This window comes from Gallus gallus, chromosome 3 (assembly GCF_016699485.2).
Source record: "Gallus gallus isolate bGalGal1 chromosome 3, bGalGal1.mat.broiler.GRCg7b, whole genome shotgun sequence".
Lineage (NCBI taxonomy): Eukaryota > Metazoa > Chordata > Aves > Galliformes > Phasianidae > Gallus > Gallus gallus.
Window position 1 is genome coordinate 20,418,622 of NC_052534.1, and position 27,702 is coordinate 20,446,323.

Below are 27,702 nucleotides of genomic sequence, written 5' to 3' on the forward strand. Positions count from 1 at the left end.
CACTTTTGGGGGCCAGCCACCATTACAGTATGAACTGAGCTTCCTTTTAAATTCAAAAATATAAAACCAGGCTCTTCTAGCGATGTCCTCCCTCTATTGCTTTAGATTTCCCTAAATCCAATTGCCTCTGCTGTTGTGCGGCTCAGCTATGCTGTTGAGGGGGAAAAAAAAAAAGCCTTCAAGGCTTTTAACTCAGCTCTTCCCTTTATTACAGCGAGTAGCTAGAGATTAACATCAAGTACTGTTCATTCTGTCCATTTTTGGGGATGAATATATTGAGTGGTGTAAGCACAACATTACTTTTGGTTCTTTGCTTATGGTGGGAGGAAGGGGAAAAACATACTGAGAAGTAGAAGTGCACTTAACTTAGTTAAGCTGTTTCAGAATCATTTAGGGAAGAAAGAAGTGAAGGAATAGGAGTCCATTTTGTAAGCTGAAGATGTACCTCACAACTGTTTTGGTTTTGTTTTCTTTCTTTTAATTATTTCCTTACAGTACGCTGAAGAAGACGACCTTGTCAATGTCATCAAAGGTTTCAGCACAGTCACCAAAGAGCACACAACTTTCACCGATACCCACCTCTGACAACTGTAACCACATTCACTAGAAAATGGAAAGTGGGTAACTTGCCAAAAGCAGCCTGCAGGGACCTGGGGCTAGGGCTGCAATTTCCACATCTCATACCCACTAGTTAAGAGATAAAAACGTGTGTTGGGAACTGGGGGAGGGGGGGGTTAGTTAGCCTTTTTTCATTGTCTTTATCCATACACTAAAAATTGTGCTAGCACTGATGATTCAGAAAGGTAAAAGAGGAACGGTTCAAAAATCCAAAGTTATAGACTAGTAAAGGACGGTGGAGACAGAAGCTCTCATTCTAATCTCTCATCCAGCTTTCACAGCTGAGGAGCATCTGTGGGGGAGGTAGGTAAGGACAATCTTTTACCTTTCCAAAGTACAGCATATGGCTGAAAGGGGCCTTCCCTGCAGGATCGCCATGTCTTTCTTTGCCTGGCCTGACAAAGCTCCACCACTAATGTGTTCACACCTCGGTGAATAAACAGCAAATGGAGTAATTCACTTGGAGTTGCTTTACTCTTTGCATCCTCTCCCTCCTTCTTCCCTGATCCTTTGTCTCAAGTTTAAAAAAAAAGAAAGAAAAATTAAGTCATAAATTAATACTCACTCCAGGCAGACCTCTTCCCTTCTTCTAAGGTAGAAAACCTCCTCTCCTATTCCCCATTAAACATTTGCTGTCACAGCTTTCCCTTCTGCTTATGTATTACTAATCTACATGCAATATAATTTGTTCACCACCCACAACAAACCCAGTAGCAAACATCAAGCAGCCAGCAGAACACAGGTAGGAAATATCATGTCAAAGCACTTGTAATTGAGAATTATTACACCGTGACAGTAGACCTACTCCCATATTCATCTCTGTTCTTTCTCCTGCGGAAGTGACAAGGAAGCTCTCAGGAGGCTGCCAGTTCAGTGTATTTTACCAAGCATATTTTTATGTATGCTCTCAGTCACAGTCAGCAAAACCCATCATCTGATACCATACATTTTCAGAAAGCACAAGCAACATTTTTCTTACAATTTATTAGGACAAAGAGGCAATATAATATGCTATTTTAAATAGCTTCCTCCTTTACCTGGACAATACATTTCAGCCTTCAGACAGCAGCATACAGAGTGAGGATCCCATTCAGAAAACAAGACTACAGAGGCAGCCCTGCAAATTAGTCAGAATCCAGCCAAGACAGCAGCAGCTCTACTGACCTGTGTGTGACCATGTCTAAAAGGAGTCTTCCACCACGCAACCAGGTATTTCTCTAGCACCCTCCCTCCCCCTTCCAACATTACCACAACATAGCACATGCCTGACCATGTTTACTCAAGAATGCACAACAACATTTTGGACCAAGTACCGCACTACATTTTGGAGCATTACATAAAGCCACACACTGATGTGAATGCCTCTTCCCAAGTTTGGCAGCAGCCAGGTACTTCCTCCTAACCTGCCTCCTTACAATTTTCATTCAGGTTATTGCAACAAAATCTCATTCAAGAAGAAACCCACAACATGCAGTGTTATATTTGCTAGCAGCCAGAGGGCACCTCCACCTCATCTTTGCCACCAGTCACATTTTCACAAGCCATAGTCTTGGCAAGATGAATCATTCTTCCGATGGCGTGGTGAAGCAGCTGTCTTTGTAGGTGATGGAGAAGCCGCACCAGGTAACTCAGGCCCACCTTCAGCAAGCACTGGTGCAGAAACCAGATGAGGCACTTTCTTCCTTCCCAGGAAACCAGCTCCTTCAAACCCTGTTTTCTTTTTGCTTTCTCCTTTGGCTTCACCCTCCTCTTCTGGTCCTCTTCTTTTGGGATCCAGAGAACTCTCCGGCAGCCTGTGAACTTCTGTACTGCAACACCCACCTGCATCTGTCAGACCAGTGCCTCGCACTTCAAGTGCTGCTGTCAGGACTGCCTTCTCAGCTGCACTGCCTTCAGCCGTTGACTTCCTGCCCTCTGTCTGGCTTGAATTCCCATTTACAGGGGCTGCCTTTTCTACTGGGCTTTTGCTGGATAAGTTGAAAGCCTGGAAGTCCCGGTAACTGTGAAAGCTCTCCGTCCTCCTTGCTCTTGCCAGCAGGGGGCTTTCTCTGTATGGCCGCATAGAACCATACGTAGCTGTTTCGTAGATAGTTTCGTGGTGTTGCAGTTGGAGGCTTCCAAAAACCAAGAAAGAACAACAAGAACAAGAAAACAGTATAAGAACAATGACAAATAAGCAGATATTAGACTGACAACATTTACAATAATTACAGCATGGGTTCATGCAGCACTCAGGACACCAAACCTGCCCTCAGCTACCTGAAGGGTAAAACCTTTGCTGTCACTCTATGACCAACCTGGAATTAGATTCCCGCAGCCGGTTTGGCTGAACTACCGAGGTGGCAGGACTGATGTTGGGTGTGGCACAGCGTGATGTACTCAGGTCACACTGGTCAAGCAACTTCAGCAGCTCTTCCTCTGTAGGGCCACCAACATCTGAAAGAGATGGTTCTTAGTGCTGGAGCCCATTTGCATTAATCACATACAAGTGATAACAGAAAAAGTAACAGCAAACCTGGCATAACACAACTTACTTACCTTTGTCTTCACTCTTGTTAACCATGTCCATTGCTGTGGTCAGGTCCCACATCTGGATGCTGCCATTTGCATGTCCGGTGAAGAGGTAACGGCGGGGTCGGGAGCCCATTCTGCTGGATCCTTCACATTCCCGGACAGTAAAAGAGGAGATGGTAGTGCAATCTACTGCTTGGATCTCACAGATTCTACAGGAAGAAAAAACAAAAACACTTCCCCCATTATTTTAGAATATTATGTGGGTAGCAATAGGAATTAAGCCAGACTCCACATCAGAACTTCATATGTTCTTTGCAATCTGATTTTTTTTGCTGATTTTTTTTTTTCTAAACAGACCCTTGTATTAAGCTTTTTACAGAATAAATTCCAAAATAAGAAATTTAACAAAAGTCTCCAATGCAAACAAAACTGCGAGAAGTAAAAAAGCACACCAGTAATCTACAAGGCTCCTTTCCTCAATTCAGCTGCCAAGAGTCTTAAAGCATCAGTGCTTTCTCCCAGATTTAAAGTTATTAGGCAAGAAAGAGATGTAACAATAATAAGAAATTCAGAACTGAGATGCACCATCTTTTCTGATCTCCTGCTATCTTCCTAGTCTAACAAGAAAAAAACCAAAGCTTTTCATCTGCTGCAGTGTAGTAGAGTATGATGCAGTCAAGCCTAAATAAATAATTGTATACATGATCTAAAAGACAACCACTCATTTCTGAAGGTACTTACATATTCTCATATATTCAAAGACAACTGCAAAGGAAGAGAGAATGTTTGCCTTCTTGAGCAGCATAATCCCTACCACCTACAACTTCAGCATTAGTTTTTGAAATATAGCGTTACCTTGGTACCGTGGAGGAGACAAACAGATTCTGTATAGGCTCACAAATATTTCTTTTGTGAACTCAGCAGGTAAGCCATCACAATGCGTATCTATGAAACTACATTTTTCAAAATGCCACGTGGTTTTTAGGTTCAGATCATTAAGTACAAAGCTTTGTCATAAACACACAGAACAGAATGCAGCCAAAGCTGTCAAGCACATGAGAAGTTAGCTAAATGCAACTGCAGGCATCTCCATGGGATAGGAGTCTCAGACACTTGAGGAGTACTGTTTCTTTCCCACTTAAAACCCTGAACATGGACATACCTTTTCCCAGTTGAAGACAGCCTTACAAAGAGCTTATTAGTGATGGGAACAACTTTCTGAATAAACACCTGTTGATCATCACGTTCACCAAAGGGTCCTAGAGAAAAAAAATTAAAAAGAAAATCACTTTTTCAACATTTTCATAGTTTCAACTCCCACATCCTCTTCCCCACATAGCCATGAAGACCCAATCACATATTAGTACAATTATTGGAATTTTGAAGCATCAGGCCCAGGGAACTAAAGATAACCAATAGTTGATAACCAGTAGTTAGAAAAAGCTATCCAGGAGTAGACTTTGCGAGTACAAATCATTCAAGTGTTTTCTGTTCATTTGTTTTAAAGGACATCAATTCTTGAGCTTCCCATATGTTCCTGTAGAAATTACCACGTCAGTACAAAACCCTACATTAGGTTGCCACAGTTAAGTACTTCCTTATTTTGCAGCTTCTAGATGTCTGAAGGCCTGATTATATTTCTTGTAACCTCTCCCTGCGTTCACACAGCATCCTTTTCATCTAAGGTTCATTTGCAAGACTCTAACCACAAAGGAATCTAGACTACCCAGCTACCCACATTTAGCAACATGCATACCTTGAATATCTTGCTATAGTAATATGCTTCCATCATTTGCCAGTGCTGTTTTGGAACTTCAGTAAACTGTACAACAACTTCAGAATTTTTTACGTGTTCATCATTCAAAACCAAATGATCAGTGAACTGTTGCAACTAACTCAAACCTTGCTCCATTCATCCACTTTGAATATATTCTCCTGTGCTGCCATTCCTTCATTAAAAGTGAAACGCTACATGAGTTTGCCCAAGGAAAAGGTACAGCATTTATGATAAAGTTTTTTCTCCTTTTTCCTATAGTAAAGTAAGTGCTATAAGTGCCCTCACTCTATACAGCCTAAATGGTAAATGTTTCCAGGTAAGTATCACTGATTCCCACCACCATTTCAAGGGAATTGCAGTATAGAACAGCATACGCTCATCAGCTGACAAGCATGTTATAGCCTCTGTTAAACCTTCATGAGACCAGTTAAAGTACAGCCTCAGCGCATCAAATTGTAGGAGATGTATCCTACCGATGTCATTTCCAGAACAGTAACTGCCATGACTCTCTGCTTCCTCCAGGGATAAGATTTTGAATGATGCAAGAGGTGTTGAGCCTGGCTGAGTTGAAATCATGCCCCGGAACCGAGTCACAGTCCATGTCCGTACATGGTTGTTATCTGCACAAACTAGAAAGGAAAAAGGTGTACAATAACAAGGGATGACAACTTAAACATCTTCAATATTATCTATATTATAGTTTCTCAAGATTGAGTGACCAAACAGGAGTCAGTCATCTAGCAACACCAAACAATTATTTAACAACGTACAAATTGTTGTGAACATCCTGTTCTCTCTTAAGTTTTGTTTCAACCCCCAGAAAATCGGAAAAAAAAAAGGGAGATGGAACAAATGACTGACAGACATTAGGGTCCGACTGGGTCAGCACCAGTAGCCTACACAACCTTCTGTGCAGGTGTTAGGACAAGACATGTCATGAGAACAACCAGGCAGCAGAACCCTCATCATACAAGAATGCTTCTTCTGTCATCAGTTAATCATCTTTTTACATACAGATGTGCCTTTCCCTGGCACTGAGGGTTTTGAATGAAAGTAGATCAGTCCCTTGCCATATCCTGGTTGCTGGACTTTGAGTGAAACAAATTCTTCCAGATTAACTTCTCTCTGGAAGAAAGAAATGTCTTCCCGAGTGTAAAATAGGGCAGCATAAAAGACACCAGGAGGTGGCTGAGAGAAGATGAGACAGAACACTCTGAAGTCATAGGAAGGCTTTTTCTATGATCCAAGAGGGGATGGTACACATTTTGCTGCCACTTAAAAAGCTCCTGAAAAGTTGCTAAAGCAAGACAAATCCTAAGGGATTTGCCCACAACAGAAGGACTTAGCAGCGAAACATCTGTTTGCAAACCCTTTTATTTCTACAAATGGCAACACTGGAATAAAAGGAATAGTTAGCTGTTCTAGGTCAAATAAAGCCTAAGCCATTTTAAATGCTAAAGCCTTTGAGGAATGTTCACTTTAGAAAAGAGAATCTAAGCAAATCAAACCCCCAGAAATCTATCCAACTCACTTATACCATGCATGGGAACAAAGAAGTTAAGAAGTAATGCATACGAAGACTTCAGTGGGCAGAAACAGGGAGATCCACCAATGCTGGCTTGTGCACAACAAAAAAAGTTACCTGACACAAGGTGTTTCTCTGAGAGCATGATCTTGGTAACAGGACTTCGATGAACTGTGAAAGTCTGAAAGAGCTGAGGCCCAGATCCAACTGTTTCAGGGTGCTGTACAATCACCCTCACTGCTCCAGAGCTGGTACCATACGCTATCTCAATCCAATTGCCGCTTACACCTACAGCAAGCAAGAACACAGTTGTTCCTTTCTCCAAGTTTCCAAAGTAAGGAAAATACTTATTTTAAACACTCTTTACTCAATATTTTCCTGTGGTCAGAGAGGACGTTTTTCTACTTGAATTTTTTCAGTTCCACAATGCACACTTCAAAACTGTCTTAGTAGCAGTCCTCTTTCCCCATCCTCTCCCCTCCCTTCTGGAGGTGAAGGGAAAGATAAAGTCATTTGAAGATCTTGTTCTACATTCTAGGAGGATATCGTGGCACTTCTCACAGTGACGTGGTCAATATGTGCCACATACTGTTTACTTCTGCCTTAGCAGGTGGCAAATGGAAGGACAGCAAGGCAAGAACAGGAAGGACTATAGCTAAAAAGGTCACTATGATATCAATACAGATATACAAGTAAATATTTTTTTTCAAGTTCTTTTGTTTTTCCCCTTCATTTAAAAAACAGCTGTACTGTGATTACAAAAGAGTGCATAGACACAATAGCTGAACATCACTCAGCTGAATATGAAAATATTTTTAGTGTATTGGTAGTGAGAAGGTTAGAATGGTAAGGCTGTGTTTCTGCCCTGCTCAGAATTCAGCACAAAGTATTTCAGTGACCACAATTTATAATGTAAGTGTATATCCTGTGCAAAAGGTTTAGAGGTACATTATGCAGAAGTGTTACTATACAATGCATCACATGTACATATATACACATTAACATATAATAACATGCATACACATGTATATACATGTATGCAATTGCATATGTACCTATTTCATAGAATCATCTGGGTTAGAAAAGACCTTAAAGATCTTTAAGTCTAGCTGTCAACCTGACCTACCAAACCCTGTAACTAAACTACACCCCTTAGTTGACATCCACATGTCCCTTGAATACCTTCAAGGACAAGGACACTACCACTCCCTGGGCAGCCCGTTCCAATGCTTGGCTGCCCTCTCCAGGAATAATTTCTTCCTAATATCCAATCTAAACCTCTCCTGGCAGAATTTGAGATAGTTTCCTTATGTCCTATCACTTGTCATCTGAGAAAAGAGATCAACGCTCTCCTCGCTGAAACCTCTTTTAAGGCACTTCCAGAACAATGAGACCTCCCCTCATTCCCCCTTCTAAAGACTAAACAGCCTCAGTTCCCTCAGCTACATCTCATAACTCTTGTTTTCTGGTCCTTCACCAACTTCTTTGTTCTCCTCTGTACACACTCCAGCAACTCAATATCCTTTGTACTCTGAGGGGCCCAAAAGTGAACTACAATATTTGAGGCATAGTCACACTCAGAGATCATAATTAATTTGATGGTGACTAAAGAAGAAACATTAATTGTTTATGTACATGCGTCTACTTTTGCCCTGCTAGCAGCAATACAAAGTCCAACTGGAAAAAAAAAAATCTGTAACACTGAAGAAACGGTGTTGCTTAAGGAACTACAATACAATACTGACTTGTTTTAGGCGTGAGGTAGACACTGAGCGCTGTTATAGCGTCATTGGAGGAGTCATGGTACAATTCTGTCACTAGAAGATCATTGTCCTTCATCCGCAATGGGAACTTCTGCATGTCTGCACGAAAAAAACGTTTATTTATTCCTCTGAATAGACAGTTGCTTGATGTGACATAGCCTAACTGAAGAGTTCAGGAAAAAAGCTGCTCAGTACCACTGTATTTTTATTTCTCCCTTCCCTCTTTCTTACCTATATAATAGATAGAGCCATTGTTACAGCCCAGCAGCAGAAAAGACCCAGCAGTATCGTAGCTTGTGATAGGAACGACATCCTGGACCTATTGCAAATAGAAGAAACAAATCAAGTCAGATTGCTACTTCCTCAGTTTTCACTTTTTTTTAGTATGTTTTGTTGAAGAATACCCAAGAACAGGTATGAAGCTGTTGTGCACACTCTCACATACAATAGCTTTATTTAAGTAACACTGGTAGATGCTTTAGTGGCTTCTCTAAAAAAGCGTTTTGCTAAATGACAACGTGGATTTCTGTGGCAATAACAGCAGGAGTCATACAAGGTCTATTTGGAAAGGGAACCTTCCAGGGCAACAGTGGCAAATTGATTTCTCAGAACTCCCAAGGAAAGGGGGTATCACTGTATGTTGGTACTGATACCTTTTTGGGATGGCCAGAGGTATTTCCTTGTAGGACAAATAAGGCTTGAGAGGTCATGAAAACACTGGTACATGAAATAATTCCAAGATTCGGGGTTCCTGTAGCAATCTCATCAGATCGAGGCCCACATTTTTTTTGCCAAGATGGACCAACAAATAAGGACAGTATTGGGAACTGATTGGCAATTGCACACACCGTATAGACTGCAGTCAAGTGGATAGGTGGAAAAATGATTCACCTGACCAAATTACAGATGGTAAAACTTGGCCAAGAGGCTTGGATTCTCTGGCCACAGACACTGCCTTTGGCACTTCTGACAATTCAGACTAAACCCCAAACCAAAGAAGGACTAAGCCCATATAAGATTCTTTATGGGCAATCTTATACTGTACAAAAGGAAATCTCTATACAGGTGGGGGATGAGGTGTTGAGTATGATTATCAATCAGAGTTGTTGTGCATATATAGATGAGACTCAAAGAATAGAGACTGACTGTAACCTAACTGGGTTACAGAGTTTAATTCCGCATGTCAGACCCACCAAACATACAAAATGAGTGTACTTCATGCTCTGTCTATCCTTTTTTCCCCTAACAACTCTGTTAGAAACTGCTGGGCAGAAAAAACTTCAAGATTTTCTCTATCTGCAGTTCTTGTATCATCTTGCTAGCCTCCATATATCTGCTAAAGGCTAAGATCTCCATAAATAAGAAAAAAATAAGAAAAAATTAAAATGCCTTGCCCTGCAAGATCTCATTTTTTTATACTAATTTAAAGCAGCAGGACAAGAGCAAAAAGGCAGGAGAAAAAAAAAAAGCAAAGTCTCAGCATCTAAGAGTTTATAGTGAAAGTGTAACATGCTCCACAGTTCTTTGGATCGAAAGTATGTAAGGAAGCTTTCCCACCTGCAAACGTTTACAAGAGCAATGAAGGTGGAAAGAAGCCATTAACAGATGCACCACATTACTCACAGCTTTGAAGAACGGATTAACAACTGCAAGGAGACGTCTGAACAAGTGGACCCACAATGCTGCCAACAGCACTATGACTGACCCGGTCAGAGAGATCAGAGAACACAAAGAAAGCCCCTTTCTTCTACAGCTGAGATAGGAACATCAGAGGTGATTCAGAAATTGCACCTGCTATGATGTGAACTATTTCCTATTTATTAGGGAAATAGAGCACCAGCATACATCAGTAGTTGGTAAAAACATAGCCAGTGAGAATCCTCATTTTGCAGTCCAAGTTGTCTGTCAAATCCAACTGCTTTACCTGCTATCTCCTATTCTATAACAGTTAATATTCTGCCTTCTTAAGCTCTCCTATGTCAAGTATTTCATTACTAATGTCTCCAGCAATCAAAACCTCTTCTTGTTGCGTGCTACTGTAACACTGCCAGAGGAAGAAGCACTAGGGAAAGCACCTCAACTGATCTGCTCAGATCTCCAAGTTGAGAAGATGCCAGAACAAATTACAGACAGAGGTCAGAGTCGCATCCTCAGGGTAAATTACCTCAAACACAAAAATAGCAGTGTAATGAAGGATAGCTTTGTAAAAAACTAAGTTTCCTTGAACTAGAACTGAAAAAAGGCAATTCTGAAGGGATGTAGAAAGGCACTGGAAAAGACAATCTGAAAGGAAACAAAGGTCTTGGTCTGAATGGGGCATTGGTGCACTATTCTAAACATTTCTCCTTCAGCACGTACGATATCAAGTCTAAAAGATAGATACATTAATGCCATATCATTTTATTCCTTACAACTCACTCTTTTAATAAATCCTGCCAAATGCCAGTTTGTCACATACCATTAAACTTTCTTGCAAGACATCAACAGTAATTTAAATGTTTTGTTTAATTCCAGACTAACCTTGGTCTTGATGAATGTGTTCATCCATCTGCACTGCAGAAGCAGAGCTAACCTATCCTTATTATCTGTTATATATTAGCAGTACTGCCACATAAGAGTTGAATCAGAACTTAGCCAGCAAACATGGCAGCAGACACAGGAGACAGCCTCAGGTCAGTTCTGCCTTTTGAGATTTGCAAGGCAATTTTTCAGGTTTTTTTGCACCCAGGTTTTGTACCTGAAAGATGCAGATCCAGCCACATTACAAGCTTCGCTAGTCACATGAACGCTCAGAATCTGTTCTCAGATTCATACAGACTTTCTATTTAATGTGCATTCTGACAAAATGAATGAAGTCAGTGCAGCCAAAAGCATTCAAATGCAAGACAAATATTGTTAAGGCTCCATGTATAATTCTACCAAAGAAGAGTCCCCCCCTCAAGAGATCACTCTTTTTTAATGTTTCCTTTCTGTTTCCAAAGGTGCAGGAATTACCTACATGCATTCCCAGAAGTTCCTTATAATTCTGGTGGGGGTTTTTTTGTTTTCTTTTTCAAGTGTACAAAATGTTCAAATGTACACACAGATGACATTTACTACTTCCAAGCTTACCAGGTCCTTTTATCTGAACATCTAAAAATCACGCTTGGTAGTATCACCAAACATCACCCCATGCTGAGCATTTCACACTTGCTTTTAGGTTTTTTAATTCTTTTTACTAGAAAGACGTAAATTATTATAATTGATTCAGGGAATCAAACAGAACACACCTGCCAGTGCTGAGTCACAGCATTCCACACTCCTACTTTCCCTGTATGACTTGTAGCCACCAACTGGTTGCCGATGAAGAAGAGAGCATCTACAGGGACTCCAAGGCTGAACACCCCTATAAAAAAAAACAAAAAAAACAGATCTATGAAGCTCATGCAAAGTAAAGAGAAAAAATAACAGAATCTTTCCAGTATTATCATGTTTTTTCTTTTCCTCCTTGCCCAGGAGCTGGCAGGACTAGTAGAGAGGTCTTTAAACTAGACATGAGGGGGGAAGGGGATAAAACCCAGCCTGCTAGAGGTGAGCCTGGGGGAGCGATAAGAGGATTAGGGGTGAGGAGAGAGGACCAGCTAAAGTGTGTCTATACCAATGCACGCAGCATGGGCAACAAACAAGAAGAGTTAGAAGCCATTGTGCAGCAGGCAAGCTATGACCTAGTTGCCATTACAGAAACGTGGTGGGACCACTCCCATGATTGGAGTGCTGCAATGGATGGCTACAAGTTTTTCAGGAAGGATAGGCAGGGAAGAAGGGGTGGTGGAGTGGCTCTCTATGTTAAAGAGTGCATTGAGGTTACTGAACTTATGACTGGGGAAAATAAGGTTGAATCCTTATGGGTTAAGACCAGGGGAAGAGCCGACAAGGCAGACATCCTGGTGGGCGTCTGTTATAGACCACCAAACCAGGATGAAGAGACAGATGAGTTGTTCTATGAGCAGCTGGCGGAAGCTGCGCGATCCCCGGCCCTTGTCCTCATGGGGAACTTCAACTTTCCTGACATATGCTGGGAATACAATTCAGCACAGAAGAAGCAGTCTAGGAGGTTTCTGGAATGTATGGAGGACAACTTCTTGATGCAGATGATAAGAGAACCTATGAGAGGAGCTGCCCCGTTAGACCTGCTGTTCACAAACAGAGAAGGTCTGGTGGGAGATGTAGAGGTTGGGGGCTGTCTTGGGCAGAGTGACCACGTCATGGTAGAGTTCTCGATTCTTGGTGGAGGCAGGAGGTGGAACAGCAAAACTGCTACCTTGGACTTCTGGAGGGCAGACTTTGAATTGTTCAGGAGACTAGTAGGGAGAGTCCCCTGGGGACTCTCTTAGAGAGTAAAGGGGTGCAAGATGGCTGGTTGCTCTTTAAGAGGGAAGTCTTAAAGGCGCAGGAGCAGGCTGTCCCCCTAAGCCGCAAAATGAGCTGGCGCAGAAGACCGGCGTGGATGAATAGGGAACTATTCTTGAGGCTCCAGGAGAAAAAGAGAATCTACCTCCTGTGGAAGAAGGGACGGGCAACCCAGAAAGAATACAAAGAAGTTGTTAAGATGTGCAGGGAGGAAATCAGAAAGGCTAAAGCCCAGCTTGAACTCAACCTGGCTGCTGGGGTAAAAGGGAACAAGAAACTCTTTTACAAGTATATCAACAGCAAGTGGAGGGCCAGGGAGGATCTCCATTCTCTACTGGATGAGGCTGGGAATGTGACCACTGAGGATAAGGAAAAGGTAGATGTTCTGAATGCCTTCTTTACATCTGTCTTTAAAAGACAGACTGGTTATCCTCAGGTTTCTCTACTCCCTGACCTGGCAGCCTTGGCTGGGGAGCAGACTAAACCCCCCATGATTCAGGAGGAAACAGTCAGAGACCTGCTACTCCAACTGGACTGCCACAAGTCCATGGGACCGGATGAGATTCACCCGAGAGTGCTGAGGGAACTGGCGGAGGAGATAGCCGAACTGCTTTCCATCATCTATCAGCGCTCCTTGTTGACGGGTGAGGTCCCAGAAGACCAGAGGCTTGCCAATGAGACTCCCATCTACAAGAAGGGCTGCGGGGAGAATCCGGGGAACTACAGGCCTGTTAGCCTGACCTCGGTGCCGGGGAAGATTATGGAGCAGATTGTCTCGAGGTAGATCACACGGCACGTGCGGGACAACCGGGAGATCAGGCCTAGCCAGCATGGGTTCATGAAGGGCAGGTCCTTCTTGACCAACCTGATCTCCTTCTATGATCCAGTGACCCATCTAGTGGATGAGGGAAAGGCTGTTGATGTGGTCTACGTAGACTTCAGTAAAGCCTTTGACACTGTCTCCCACAGTATTCTCCTCCAGAAGCTGGCAGATCGTGGCTTGGACAGATATATTCTTGGCTGGCTAAGGAACTGGCTGGAGGGCCGGGCCCAGAGAGTCAGAGCCTTAGTCAGTGTCACAAGGTAGCAGTCAGAGTTGATGGTTTGTTTGGGTTCCAGGAAATCCAAAAGGACTACCCTCTTCCTATCCCAAAAGACAGCACACATCACTTTACCCACCAAGGGCTGCGTCTTGACCTTTTCCTGTGATGGAGAATTCACGTGTTGCCAAGCCATGAGCTACCATTTTGACTCCAGCTCACAGTAGTGATACCATGTCTCACTATCAGTAATGAAGCAATCCAGGAAACTGTCACCTTCAGCATCGTATTGTAAACTTAATTAGTTTTACAGTGCCACCCCTAACCAAGAAGCTGTCTTCTGTTACACCACAGCAAGGAACCTCAGGAAACTCAATACATACTTATGTTCTAATTACAATGCTAAACTGTTTTCCAAAGCACAGTACAATCATTCAATGCAGATAAGATTCAGCAGTACAGGGCACTGTGAGAAGAGCAATAATAAAAAAAATCTACAGAAACAACTAGAATTGATTACTCTAGAGTAGGATGAGGTTCAAGGAAATCAAGGAAGACAGCTTGAAGGATCTGGAGGAATTTGAAGTGTCAGTCCTGCTTAGGCTCAACAATCTTGAGAACCATCCACAGGGGAGACAATGCTATATGCGATGACAGGCACTTCTCTTAAGGGTCTCTCTCAGTAAAATACTGCTTACAGCAGCAATCCAGCAGTAGTGTCTTATGTAAGTAATATTGAAAGGAAGGAATGCTCTCTGGGAGAGCTCTGTCACAAAGATGCCAGTCCACACAATTTTCTGTGGATGGTGTTACCAGGCTACAAAGACTGCTTGGGATAAGTAGTTTCTTTCACGAGATTATAGCAATGTACTCTAACACAAACAAGGATTGTAAGCATTTGCCGCTATAAGAAAACAAGACAGTTATTTTCAAGTTATTGCTATTATTAAATACAAGTACATTGTAGGTGTTTTAGACCAAGCAATATGACCTATTATCCAGAAGAGGAACAGCACATTCTGATCAATGTTAGTCAGATGAAAGATTCAACCCTATAGGCACTTACTCTCCCAGACTTCCCCCCACCAGAGAGACTAAGTGGAACTACCTTGGTTTCACAAAGTCACTCCAATGCAGTACAGTTTGCTTGGCAAAACTACTTCCCTCTTTTTTTTTTTTTTTGCCATCTTCAGTCATAGTTTAAGTTAACAGAACCTTATGAGAGCTAGAAATTGCCTGATCACCTTTAAAGTAGGGTCTTTCAACTAAAGGCACGTGGACGAGAATACAAATTTCACAGAATCGTAGGGGTTGGAAGGGACCTTAGGAGATTATCTAGTTCACTCCTACTGCTAAAGCAAGTTCCTTAGAGCGGGTTGCACAGGAAAGTGTCTAGGCAGATCCTGAATATCTCCAGAGGAGACTCCACAACCTCTCACTGGAACAAGAGCAGCTTGTTCCAGTGCTCTGCCACCCTCCAAGCAAAGAAGCTTTTCCTCATGTTCAGATGGAACCTCCTGTGTTTCAGTTTGTGCTCACTGTCCCTTGGCCTGTTGCCAGGCATCAGCAAAAAAAAGCCTGGCCATATCTTCTTGCCCTTTAGATATTTGTATTGCTAAGTTCCCCCAGTCTCAGTCTTTTTCTCTCCAGGCTGAACAGTCTCAGATCTCTCAAAATTTCCTCATGAGAGATGCTCCAGGCCCCTAATCATCTTTGTGGCTCTCTACTGGACTCTCTCCAGTAGCTCCCTATCTGTCTTGGGAAAGCCCAGAACTGCACACAGTACTCCAGATGAGCAGGATCACCTCTCTTGACCCACTGATTATGCTCTTTTTCACACTTTCCACGATACAGTTGCCCTTCTTGGCCACAAGGGCACACTGCTGGTTCATGGTCAACTAATTTAGTCATTTTCATTTTGTTGAAAACTAAATCCTCATTATTTCAATAATGAAGATGCATTTAAATCAAATTATTTCAGCATTCATTTTCAGAGAACTGTTCACATAAATGAACTGCCATCACACTTAACAATATCCATGCGCAGAACCACCAGGCATTACTGGAATGACAGTGGCAGTCCAAACAACAGGATTATGCTAAAGGAAATTCCTAATATTATTCCCTTCAGTGCCTCCCAAACTTGCCCTGTATTTGAACAACAATGGGTCAAGACCAGCCATCAGATCAATACCAAGGAACATTTACTTCTAAAAATCTCTTCTTGCTGTTTCAAAGCCTCCCTAGCTGTGTGTCCTTCAGTGTCAGTGAGATGAACCAGAAATTCCTGCGTGCTTAGGTTAGTACAGAGTACATCTTCCTTACCTAGATGTCAAGTTATATAAAGAACAAACCAGCTTCTTCTAAATGCCATTTATTAACTATATTTAACAGAGACCTGAAATTTTCTCATCATCTGTGTAAAAAAATATGGCTTTAGTAAGGCAAAGGCGAGAAAAGAACAGAATCCCTCAGTATCTAGCTTTCCACCTTAGTAGCTTTATTCCCTTATGCTGTGGCCTATATTCAAACTTTCCACAGGAATTGCAGTTCACTCTGATTTGCAACTCCACACAAAAACTGAACAGTAAGCATCAGTCAGTATCTTTTCAGTAAGCAGGTTAGTTTTAATTCATCTTTTTGACTTTAAGAAAAGACTCCTCTAGCATGACAGAAAAGAAAGTTAATGTGCTCTAACAGGAGGCTTGATTTGTCAGCTTTTGAAAATGCTTACTCTCTATAGCCCAAAATAAATTCACAAACCACTTTCTGGTTAAACATAAAAATAAAATAAAACAAGCAATTACCAATTTCACTGCCGCTACCACCATCTTGAATGCTCCATAAGATTATGCTACTCTCTGAGGCAACTGCAACCATCTTGTCCTTGTCTCCATGAGGTCCTCCAACCACCTTAGCATTGAGAGCTACTCGCTCAATTGTCCAGTCAAGATAGGGACTCGTGAACACCTGCTGCCATCCAGATGATTCTTTGATTCTAAAAAAGCAAAGGTAACAGGGAACAGAGGTTAAAGATTCAGAAACAGACAACTCTGTCTAAACCTAACCCAAGGTGGATGGATCTGGTCTTAGAGGCTAAACTATAAAATGACAATTGACATTCCAATTAAACACTATACTCTACAAAAGCTACATTTTCTTTAAATCTGATAATGTATATTATTTCACTAGCTTCTAGAACCCTGAGCTGGTATTTTCCTCATATTAGCACATCTAATACATAAGTTACAAGACCAAGCCACAAGCTTGGTCAGTTCATATATTAAAGTTGAATATAAGAACTTTGAAGAACTTTATTAATTTCCAGTGGCAAATGAAACTGATGTCATGCACGATACTCAGTTATGCTCTGGCATAAAGCTGTACTATTCAGTCACATTTTCTGTTTATGATATATGGTAAACAAACTATACCACAAGCTTTATTTTCAGGAAATTATCTGCCCATTCATCTTAAAAACTAATATGATGCCAAAAGAGCACAACTTACCTGATCTATTTTAGGCAACTATCTTCGTATTTCCCAACTGAACCAGAGCACGCTGAATCTCAGCATTCAAATTACATAAATGATAACATATAAAGCAGAAGCATCTCTAATAATTTGCCCATAGTTTCACTTTCAATGTTGCACCCTGCCTGGAGCACCACAGATTGCTGTGTTCTACCCACGTAGCATGCAGAATAAATTGTAGTGCAGCAACTGAAGAGCAGGACTGCAATATCCATAAGTCTTTGCAAGCAAACAAGACATTCTCACAAACTAATTAACACAATTCAACAACTTTTGCAGTATTTTGAGAAAAAGTATTCTCTTACGACAAATTGTGCTTTGCTGCAGCCTTTTAATAACTATCCTAAGTATTTAAATAACAACTGTTACAAACAGCCTAAAAGAAAGTCTAAATATGTGATTATACTTCTTAGAGCATAAGTTTCACTGCTCAGTCCACCACAATCATGCTGAACACATACAGTCTAACATTATTTCAGGGTAGACAAATCTGCTATGATTTAAGAAAGCAAGAAGGTTATTTTATTTTTGTTAGATTTCTGTAGTCTGACAAGTAACTTCATTCATACCTGTAGCAAACTGCAAAATGAGCATAGGCAGCTACTATCCAATTGTGATGGCCAGCTACTATTAGAACTTTCCGTGGGTCCACAGGAAATCCTGAAAACAACAATAAATCTAAAGTCAGTCAAGTGCTGGATAATTAGAGAAGATGAGCAAATATATCTAGAATGGGATAGGATTCTCTACTCAGATACTCAAAAGAAACCTTGTTAATAACATTACAAGAAATATTTCAGACGTTCTAGGTGTTGATACCCCTCACAATCCTTACAATTACCAGAGTTCTTACCAAGTAGGAAGACATTTCATCTTAGCATCTAATAATATGGCAAAAAAAAAAAATTGAGGATTGTAACCAAATAAGAAACAATGCCCTTTTTCTGTAAAGGTTTCATCCAAACAGCTGATGCAACCCTATATCAGTTACAGACGGATTATATTTACAGTATCTTAGAATACCAGTAACTCCTATTTCTGATATGTAACTGAATTAAGTTTGGCAGAAGCACTGAACAGCACTGAAAATCATTATTATGCTATTTCCTTGTTAGCTCTCCGTTTTCATATAGTATAGAGAAAAGGCCTAAAGACTGCATCTTCTATCTCCCTTTTCCCAAGGCTGCCCTCTTCTAAATTTGCAGCAACTCAAAAAGAGGCTTATTTTAATCTTTCTTGTGTTTAACATTCAACCTTTACCATACTCAAGATCTCCTTAACACTGCTACAGTTTACATAATTATAACAGAAATGTCAGTTCTAAGAGCATAATTTTGCTTACAAAGCCAACAGCTGGAAAAGAACAATTCAATCCCATCTTGTTTACAGTTATAAATATTTTATATAGAAAATATTCAATATAGTCAAACAACTGAATACTATCTTTATACTAAAGACTTCCAACTCTTGCAGCAAAAGAGATACCAGGAAAAAGAAATGAGGGCAAGAACAAGGAGATCCACAGTCCCGAAAAAAGACAAGAGACACTGGCCTGACAGTATTTTCTCCTGGCTTCCAGAATGGTGTAAGGCATTTATCTAAGCAGCCGTACTAAGGCTGCGTGAAGAACTTTGACTTGCCTTCGTTCTCAGTCTAGTGTCTTGACTGTGCAATGGGCCTTGAATACTACAATAGGGAGGAGTGTTTGAAGTAACTGTTCAACAATTTAAGATCAGGCAAACAAAGAACAACAGACTGAACAAAAAATAACCACACAGTTATTATTTTCTGATGACAACAATTTCCTGCAATTTCTTTTGGTTTAAAAGACGACATCCCTCACCTAGCCTGACTGTACCTTCTCCAGTACCAGCAAGTGTAGGTTGGACACCACCTCCATGAGTATCATTCTCAGAGCAGTTTTGACCAGTTCTAATATCAGTTGGTGGCCCAGCAGTATTATTTATTTTACGACTGGGAATGCCTGTAAAAGAAAAGAGATGTTTTGTCTCATTCCATAAACTTCAGCAATATAACAGATAACATTTGTTTTCAAAATTCAGAATAACTGTTTATATTAATCCAAAGTCTAACCCATCACCTGTAAAAATTAGGCCATATCCCTGTACTGAAATAGAACATTTCTGCTCTCTAATTAGACATTCACAAGCAGTTTAAGAAACTATCTCCAGAAAACTTGTGAACAAAAGTTATGACCCAGTCTTCAGGTTAACACGCAAAATGTGTTCATCTCTGCAGTAGTAGAAATCTAACATGTACTAATCATTAAGGGAAGCTGATTTGTGTTGATTTGTCATCTACTGACACAGGGCATATAAAGCAACTGTGTCATTAGAAAGAAGAGCACTCTCCACCAATAACAATTAACCAAGGTGTACTCAAAGAACCTCTACTCTGGCCTACTACCAAATACAGTTTGTTTAGTATTAACACATCACCCCTCCTCCAGTACTCTAGATTTATCATTTCATATAGCATACCGATATCTTACTTTTCGGTCAGAACTGTGTTCAATGCAACCAGTTTTCTTTAACCTTTCCATATGAAAGCTTTTTCTGGACAGTTTGATTGCCAATTGCACCCACATACTGAAGCAATAAGCAGCTCAGCATAACAGCAAAAAGAAAAGTACCTGGAGGAGGCAAATAGCCATGAAACAGGACACTGCCACAAGATGAGCGTTCCAGTTCTTCACATAGAAGCAGTCTCCTAACTGAGGAGGAAAAAAAAAAAAAAACAGTCTGATCATAGATTTCACTTCCCAAGAAGCATGACATAATTTCAAATAACCTTTTATATTGGTAAGTTCAAAAACCCACATAGTTACAATTACCAAGGATTTGTAATTGATTCCTTATGGTAGTAACAAAGATGAAATGACCTCACAAGAAAATAAAGTTAAATTAAATTACCTAAAGGAGTGATTCCATAGAATTCAGCTTCATGTCTGAGAACATTAATACTCACCCCCCTAACAAACAAACAAACAAAAAAAGGACACAGTAAGATAACAGCTTTGTAACACTACAATGCAATGGAAAGCACAGCAATAACATCAGGCAAAGTCCTAGGCTGCAGCAAGTGAGGTTAACCCCAAATGCAACAGCGGACACAGAAACAAAGGGAAAAAGTCTGCTTACTCTTAGAAGGCCTCAGGCATACAGGGATTCTAGAAAGATAACCCTTGCCTCCTCTACCAACCCTTAAATGAGGTCTGGGAAGGGATGGATCCTGGCTCCACCAGGTGCAGTCACTCAGGAGCACTGCATGCACCTGAGCTCCCCTGGGTTGGCCCTGCCTTCCCACCAGGTGCTCAATCACTGCTTCAAGCCGTGACTTACCATTTCAACTACCTTGAATATAAATATTTGCATACAACTAAAAGTGATCTTAACATTAATAATCTTTCACAAAGACAAAGAAGCAGAGAAATGCATTGTCAGAAGTAGTCTATACTATAAGAATCCACTAACAAAAAATAACGCTACTGTGTCTGCCTCCAACATGTCATATACCTACACATACATCCACTGTAGACAAGGGCCTAGGCTTATAAGGAAGCTGAGACTATTATTAGACACCCAGCTGAGTAAGACTGCTTTTCATACGGGAATTGTTCAATTGCTAATGCATTCGAGCCAATTAATTTTCACTTAAAACAATTGGAATTTCTTACCTTAAGTCTAACTCCTTTGTGCGAAGAAAATTTAAAATGGGGGCAAATGCTGTTGGATCTCTATCAATAAATATCTGCAAGGAAAAATTGTTGTGCTTTAAGCATTATTATGGAGCAACTGTCAACATGCTTTCTTGTGCTAGGTGTGGGAAAGAGGAGTTGAAGATGGTGCAGTCAACACACAAACATAAAGTCAAAGAATCATATAATGGCCTGGGTTGAAAAGAACCACAATGATCATCAAGTTTCAACCCGCCCCCCCCCCCCCCCCACTGTGTGCAGGGCTGCCAACCACTCAACCAGGCTGCCCAGAGCCACATCCAGCCTGGCCTTCAATGCCTCCAGGGATGGGTCATCCACAACCTCCTTGGGCAACCTGTTCCAGTGTGTCACCACCCTCTGTGTGAAAAACTTCCTCCCAATATCTAAGCTAAATCTCACCTGTCTTAGTTTAAAACCATTCTCCCTTGTCCAAAGTTTTCAGACAGCATCTCTGTTCTCATTATTTTTCTGCCTTGACTGATTTCAGGTTCTTAAAGACATATATGCAAACACTGTTGCAAGCAGTTAAAAAAAGCCAACCCCACCAAAACATCCACAAACCTGTTAAGTTCTAGAGACTCCAAAAACACCAATGGGTACTCAGACGTTATACTATGTGTTCAAATTTCAGTAAACTTACTAAGATCTGAAGATAAGCTTAGAGAGTTTTTACTACAACTACCTCTACACCTGTAGCAAAGTACTGGTATGTCTCACTATTAAACAGCTTTGCTGTTACTAGTTTCTAATTCAAGAATAACATAAACACAGACAGAAACGGCCATTTTGCTACAGTTGCCAACCAAAGCTACAATTCCACGTCAAGATTGTTCAATTACACGTGCAACAGATACCTAGTGAAAACTACCCATCCCTCTGCAATACAACAATTAGCAGGTTTACGGTTGAAGAAAATAAATACTGTTGCTGTATTTGCATTGTCTGTACAGTGCAGAATGAGCATAAAAACACACACGTTGCTCCTGTTCCCTTTATCTCTGAATGAAGATTAGAACCAAGAAATCCAGAGATGTCACCAATTCTTATGAGAGTTTTGCAACCAGCCTTTGGCAGCATGATACACAAATAGTTACACCTACAAGATCTTTCTCTGTCCTGGTCAGGACAAGCAGGAAAAAAGAAAACACTGTTTTTTGATATTTTAAGTCTTCTCTAAATTAAATCAGATCAAATACTCCCAATCATAATAGCACAAACACCACCGTAAGCAGACTTTGAAATTATAAAAGAGATGATGGCAGACTTTGTATTGAAACTCTGCTCTTTACAACAAAAGACAAGGAAAATACACAGTGATGTTTACAAGTGATTCCAAGTCCCCTGTTTTCCTCCTATTCAAATGGTAAGCATCAAAATACAAACAGAAGTCCAGCTGAACAATACTCGTCACAGACTCATCAGCAGAGATGGTGCAGTCAGTACTACGAGTACAGGCTTCTGCAACACAGCCACTGGGGGTTATATAATACAGCAGTGACTGAGAAAATGCTGTCAAAAGCTGAAACAAGTTTTTAAAAGTCTAGGGATGTGAATGTTTTTCATTCACATGACCATTCGTTTTCCAAGCTTTCAGCACAGCTGACTTGGGCAGCTTAACCGTTAGCACCTGGAGTGAATGTTCTTTAGGAGAGAACCTAACTGAAAGCACAACATTAATGTAATGATTTATCAATACATTTATTACTCACAGCACCAGTTTCATCCTTCAGTGTTGAAATTCTCCCACTCAGCAAACTAAAAGAAAGGAAATCATCATTAGATATAACCAAGGAATGTGCTAACGTGAACACAAGGTAAGTTTACCCTCAGCTTGCTCTATTTATGTGCTTTAGGTTGCATTTTCTTAAAACAGTGTAGCTGAGCTACAGAAAAACTGCCAAGGTAAGGGAAAATGCTGGGAGGAAGGCTGATGAGACCACACAGTGTGTTTCTCCTGAGCAAAGTAACTGTGCACGCACACCTAAGGAAAGGCTAAAACCTGCACAACCACTTCTCAGATTCCTAAAGAGAACAGACACAAGCCTGAAAAGATGGAAAACTCTTCTGAGGCACCCAGAGGGTTGCAAAGTTTGTTACAACCAAGGAAAAGCAGTCAAAAAGGAAAAATAAATAATCCATTCTGCATGGACTTACTGGGCAGGAATGGGATGAATGAGTTTTTACGCTGTTTTACTTTAAACCTTCCCTCCCATCAAAGTCATCTTGTTCCAAATCAGTGGAAAACACCCCCAAAACCTTGCTTTACAAACAAAAAGCAAACTCACTAACATCAACAGTTTCATTTACAAATTCCAACTGACACTGGATGGCAGTTAGCTTGGAGATTTTTCAGTACTGGAGGACTTTCAGAGCAACCTTCTTAGATTCTACATTTAGTGTTGAGAGACTGGGAGAACAGCAAAGGAATTCTTTCCTGTGCCTCTCCTTCCACATCTCTGAGAAGATCTCAGAGACATCTCTCTAGCTCCATTTATCTGAGTATTTCTAACAGAAGCAGGTAATGCTGCCTGTCCATGCCAGCTGCCAGGCTCTTATTTCAAAGAAAGCCTACAGTACAAAAATCTAATGCAAAAAAGCAAAACTGCAAGCCTTAGGTTTTCCTTTATGTGTTTGGAATTAATTGGGATAGTAGATGTACATCCCAGTGACTACAGCAGGGAATCACTAGAGTACAAACAGTAACAGTAAGCAGCACATCCTACAGAAGTGGTCACAATAGGGAGATAAATGTTAGCCAAAAGACACTCAATAATCCAACAGATCCTGTAGCACAAGACAAAACTTCTACTTGACTTTTGGAACAGCAACAATTCAAGAAACAATAAAGATGGTGCTACTATGCATGGTCAATAAAATCACAAGTGGCACTATAATAACAGAATCGGTCATATCTCCCTTTCCCACAGATTTGTACCCATATTTCCAGGACAGTCCATCTGAGGAGTGACAACTCTTCAGAACATGTAAGCTGCCAGCGCATCATTCAAGACAGAAGAAGCATTTTGGATACCAGCTCATTTCAGATGAATCCATCCTATTGCTCGTGGTGTGGAAAAAGCAGTAAGGAATAAAAATATCTATGGCAAAAAATTAGCTCTTACAAATACCTGGAAAAAAAGGAGTCTGGAATCCACATCAGTGTTTGTCTCGAAGTGCTGAACCTAGGAGACCACAGTTACAAGTTAAGAATCAGGTGTAAAATTGGAAGGAATTCTCATTTGTCAAATTCTTTGACATGTCCTACAAGGCTGATACGAAACAGGTAAAGATCTCAAACTTCTGAAACATACCCACACAAAGCCAAAGAGGTTGCAGTTTCCTTGCACAGATTGTCTCTAAGCTTGAAGCTTAGAGTACCATTTTTCACATTTGTAACACTGTCCCAAACATTCTTTGGTCCTCATACTTTGTCAACATCAATGCTTTAAAAATAAACAAAGCCACAGACATGCACACATATACAAAAACCCAGAAAATAAGTGTAAGTTTACCAACAGTGCACCATGTTTATCATTAACTTCATCTTAACCTCACTTAGGAGTCGAAGGGTGCGAAAGACTACAGTAAGACTCATGTAAATATTTTATACTAACAAGTTAATATCTTACAGTGATTTTAATTCTATGTAGCTTTGCTTCTTGGGCCCTCCTAGGAGCCCACAGTGCCACAATAGTAGTTAAAAGAAAATATCTATGCTGAATCATAACAATATTACAAAATAATAATAAAAGTTATAGCATCACTTATGCCAGACAGTATTTTACATAATAAATACCTATGAACTCCTTATGCTATTTTTTTTTTATTTAACATGAAGAAAGACAACTGGACTGGCAGCTTGGAAAATGACTTAATGCTCAGCACCACCTGTCTGGCTGTCCATAGCCTCTTAGTAGCATTACGACTAAGAAACCTTGGGTGACACCTTTGCTAATAGGAATTTAACAAGGAATTGCAAAGGTAAAATTCCATAACTTTCTTTACAGTGCAGGAATATGTCACGAAAGATTTTTAGAATACAAGTACTTAAACACAATCTATATACTTTTCACTGCTGGTATTTTCTAGTTTCCTTGGGAAAAAAAAAAGTAAACAAAAAGCATTACTTTATATTGTTTAAGAGTGAGAAACATAAACGCTATATGGAACTGCTATCCATTCTGCACAGAACATGGATTGTGCAGCTACTCACTGCAAGCATAACAATGACAAATCTGTTCTTAACACAAAATCTACAGTATCAGCATTCTAAGTACAAACATGCACAAAGTCCTTTGTACGAAAGAACAAAAGGGAATAAAAACGGTTCGCTATTTAAACGGAAAGTGACTTCTAAGTATAGTTTCTCACTTGTGGATTTGCTAGGGCACAGTTTTTAATCACTGCAGCACTGCCCTTCCCTGTTTCCAGAGTAGGGTACAATTCATTTAACCATGTTACAATATGTGCATAACTGAAAGCAATCCATGGTTCATTTAACCATGCACGATAGAAAGCAATCCCCTGCATTAATTATATCTGGGATTAATCCAGACATCACTTGTGACAAAGGGGACAGATGCAAACCCTGCCCTCCCCCCCGTTAACCCTCTTAAAGGTCTTCACAAACTGCAGACTTAACTTGTCTGATACTTTAAAGCTTTCAGTTATTTTTGCGTTTGGGGTGGGAAGGAACCAGAAAACGAAATAAAAAGACTCAAAGGACTTATAGTTTCCTGGAAAGGCACACACGAGAAAAAAAGATAGAGAAAAAGGTACGGAAAATGTAGTAGAACCACAGCTAGCTGCATTTTCTATGATACTCAATGAGAAATACTAAATTAATTCTGAAGCAATAGGAAAACTGATGTGACCATGAAAACATCCAGGATCTCTGAACAAAGAAAAGGGAAATTAGGTAAACTGTGTGCAATATCCTCAAATAATTTGAAGCACATGGCAGCCTACTGTTATCTCAAAGGATAACACAGGCAAATGGAAACAGACACACTTAACTGTCCAATGTAAAACAGCCATTTTCATAGTCTGCTGCGCTTGTAGAGTTATAAGCAAAGGGAGGCAAAGGGTCAGAGAATTCATCAAACTTTTTATGGTAATTTCTGTGATTGCTAACATGCAAGAGGCTTGCACTCCTGGCTAAGGAATCCACAGAAGCTGAGACTGCAGCTGTTGCAGCAACCACATGCGGCAGAGAGGCTCTGGCAGACCCTGGGATCAGGGGGAATCTCAAGTCAAAACACAGGAACTCTGCTCAGCTGGGTCTCTGTACTAAATCACTCACATCAGACAGCTTTCCAAACAAAAATAAGAGTCTCAGGTTTCTAATACGGACCACAGCAACTAAGGGAGAGGAAAGAAGAAATGTGTACTCTGCCCATGTACTCTCCAGACCATCAGCCCTTACAGAGGCTGTTACAATTGCCCACTGCCTACTTATTGAAAGGTAAATGCCTACATACACATTTCCTGCTCCTTAAATCCAGAATGTACTCGTTCTAGAATCTAGAACTCTTCAATTAAAAACAAAATATAAAGTAAGTCAGTAATATGAGTAAGAACAATTAAAAAACATAAGACTGAAGCATCTCTGTGATTCGGTTCATGATAAAAAAAAACAATGAACTGGTCTATAATTCCAGAGAGTGAGTTCAATGAAGCACCTTATTCAGGGTAACGTGAAACTTGGTCCAAACCAGCATCAAAGTTAACCTGGCAGCATCACTATGGATGAGTTTTGCCTGACTAATTCACAAGCACCTTCTCATGGCAGAACCAGCTTCTGAGTGTCTTATTACAGCAAAAGGAATCCGCAGCAGGTTTTACAGCACCCTCCTTTAAAAAAGATTTCGGCACGTTATTTAAGAGCAAGTCTGCCCTAAGTAACGTAATAGTATTATACTTAGGATACTAGTAATTCCTACTGATTCAGAGCTGGTCTGCATTGCGTGCAGACTCGGGAAGCCACGTTCCTTCAGTTTCCACTACCTCCCGTAATCCACATGCTTTCATGCCTACGCATTCTGACAGAAACATTTGCACCACTTATCACGCCGATGCTGGCCGCAGCCAGCCTACAGCTCCCTCCCAGTCCACCAACACTCCTGCACGTCACCTTCCACAACTCCAGCGTACGTTTACGTTTTATAACGCAGCTCTCCATTCCGGCCGAGAGCTGCAATAACGCGTCAGTCCTCCCTTCCCGTGCCGCCCCCGAACCCACTGCCCAACAGCCCTGCTGGGCGAGCCCTGTATCGGGTGCACAGCCGCTGCACCCCGCCCAGCTCACGGGGCTCCCACCCCACCGGCCCCGCCGCCCCCTCTGGCCGGAGCGCCCCCGGGCCTGCCCGCCGCCCACCTCACCTGGTGCCGCCCACGTTGAGCTGGACGATCTCCCCGCTCCCGGCGCCAGCGAAGCCTCCGCCGTTCCCCGCCATCTTCCCCGCCGCCTGCTCCAGCCGGCGCCCGCCGCCGCCGCCCGCCGCCGGAACCTCGGGGTCGGGGCGCGGCGGCGGAGCGGGGGGCGGCGGGGGGTAGGGGGACGGCGGCCCCGAGCAGGGCGCTGCGGCCAGGGCAGGCTCCGCGTCCGCCCGGGTTCGGCCCACGGGCTTCCCGCCGCTCAGGCCCCGGCAGGCCGCGCCACCTCCTCGGGCCGAGCGGAACGTGCCATGGCAACACGGCAGCGCTCGGGGAGGGGTCGGGGCGGGCCGAAGCGCCGCGAACCGATGGCGGAACCGAGCAGGCTGCGAACCGGCAGCTGTCCCCGCGCTTGCTGGGGGCAGGTC

At 41.5% G+C, this 27,702-nt stretch overlaps 2 protein-coding genes across 8 annotated transcripts in view; one reads left to right on the forward strand and one right to left on the reverse strand.

The window, feature by feature from the left end:
* USH2A (usherin) overlaps positions 1 to 1,074 on the forward strand; it is a 370,614-nt gene extending 369,540 nt beyond the window's left edge. For all 6 annotated transcript variants that reach the window (XM_015283893.4, XM_419417.8, XM_040697423.2 and 3 more), the window contains one exon: positions 496 to 1,074. In XM_015283893.4, coding sequence (XP_015139379.2) covers positions 496 to 585 — 90 coding nt within the window. In that variant the 3' untranslated portion in view covers positions 586 to 1,074. The remainder of the gene's footprint in view (positions 1 to 495) is intronic.
* Positions 1,075 to 1,487: 413 nt separating this feature from the next.
* SHKBP1 (SH3KBP1 binding protein 1) lies at positions 1,488 to 27,702 on the reverse strand. 2 transcript variants are annotated; one of them, XM_419418.8, is made up of 18 exons: positions 27,281 to 27,702; positions 24,028 to 24,081; positions 22,609 to 22,654; positions 20,858 to 20,931; positions 20,094 to 20,152; positions 19,814 to 19,894; positions 19,019 to 19,144; positions 17,730 to 17,820; positions 16,434 to 16,624; positions 11,467 to 11,582; positions 8,429 to 8,516; positions 8,180 to 8,296; positions 6,552 to 6,722; positions 5,383 to 5,538; positions 4,295 to 4,391; positions 3,157 to 3,341; positions 2,916 to 3,054; positions 1,488 to 2,732 (listed from the first exon to the last, which is right to left on the reverse strand). In XM_419418.8, the coding sequence occupies exons 1-18, from the start codon at positions 27,352 to 27,354 to the stop codon at positions 2,153 to 2,155; spliced, it is 2,445 nt and encodes an 814-aa protein (XP_419418.4). In that variant the 5' UTR covers positions 27,355 to 27,702; the 3' UTR covers positions 1,488 to 2,152. The 2 variants fall into 2 exon arrangements, with proteins under 2 accessions (XP_419418.4, XP_004935376.1); XM_004935319.5 differs by having other exon boundaries at positions 19,004 to 19,144.

What these genes read in the sequence shown, in the direction of transcription:
- SHKBP1 (XM_004935319.5), bottom strand. Translation starts at nt 27,354, where the DNA reads ATGGCGGGGAACGGCGGAGGCTTCGCTGGCGCCGGGAGCGGGGAGATC. An exon ending in CCAGACTCCTTTTTTTCCAG is followed by an intron (nt 22,655 to 24,027) that starts GTATTTGTAAGA and finishes CCTTTCTTTTAG; the next exon opens with TTTGCTGAGTGGGAGAATTT. An exon ending in AGAGAAACACCTTGTGTCAG is followed by an intron (nt 5,539 to 6,551) that starts GTAACTTTTTTT and finishes TTTCCTTTCTAG; the next exon opens with TTTGTGCAGATAACAACCAT.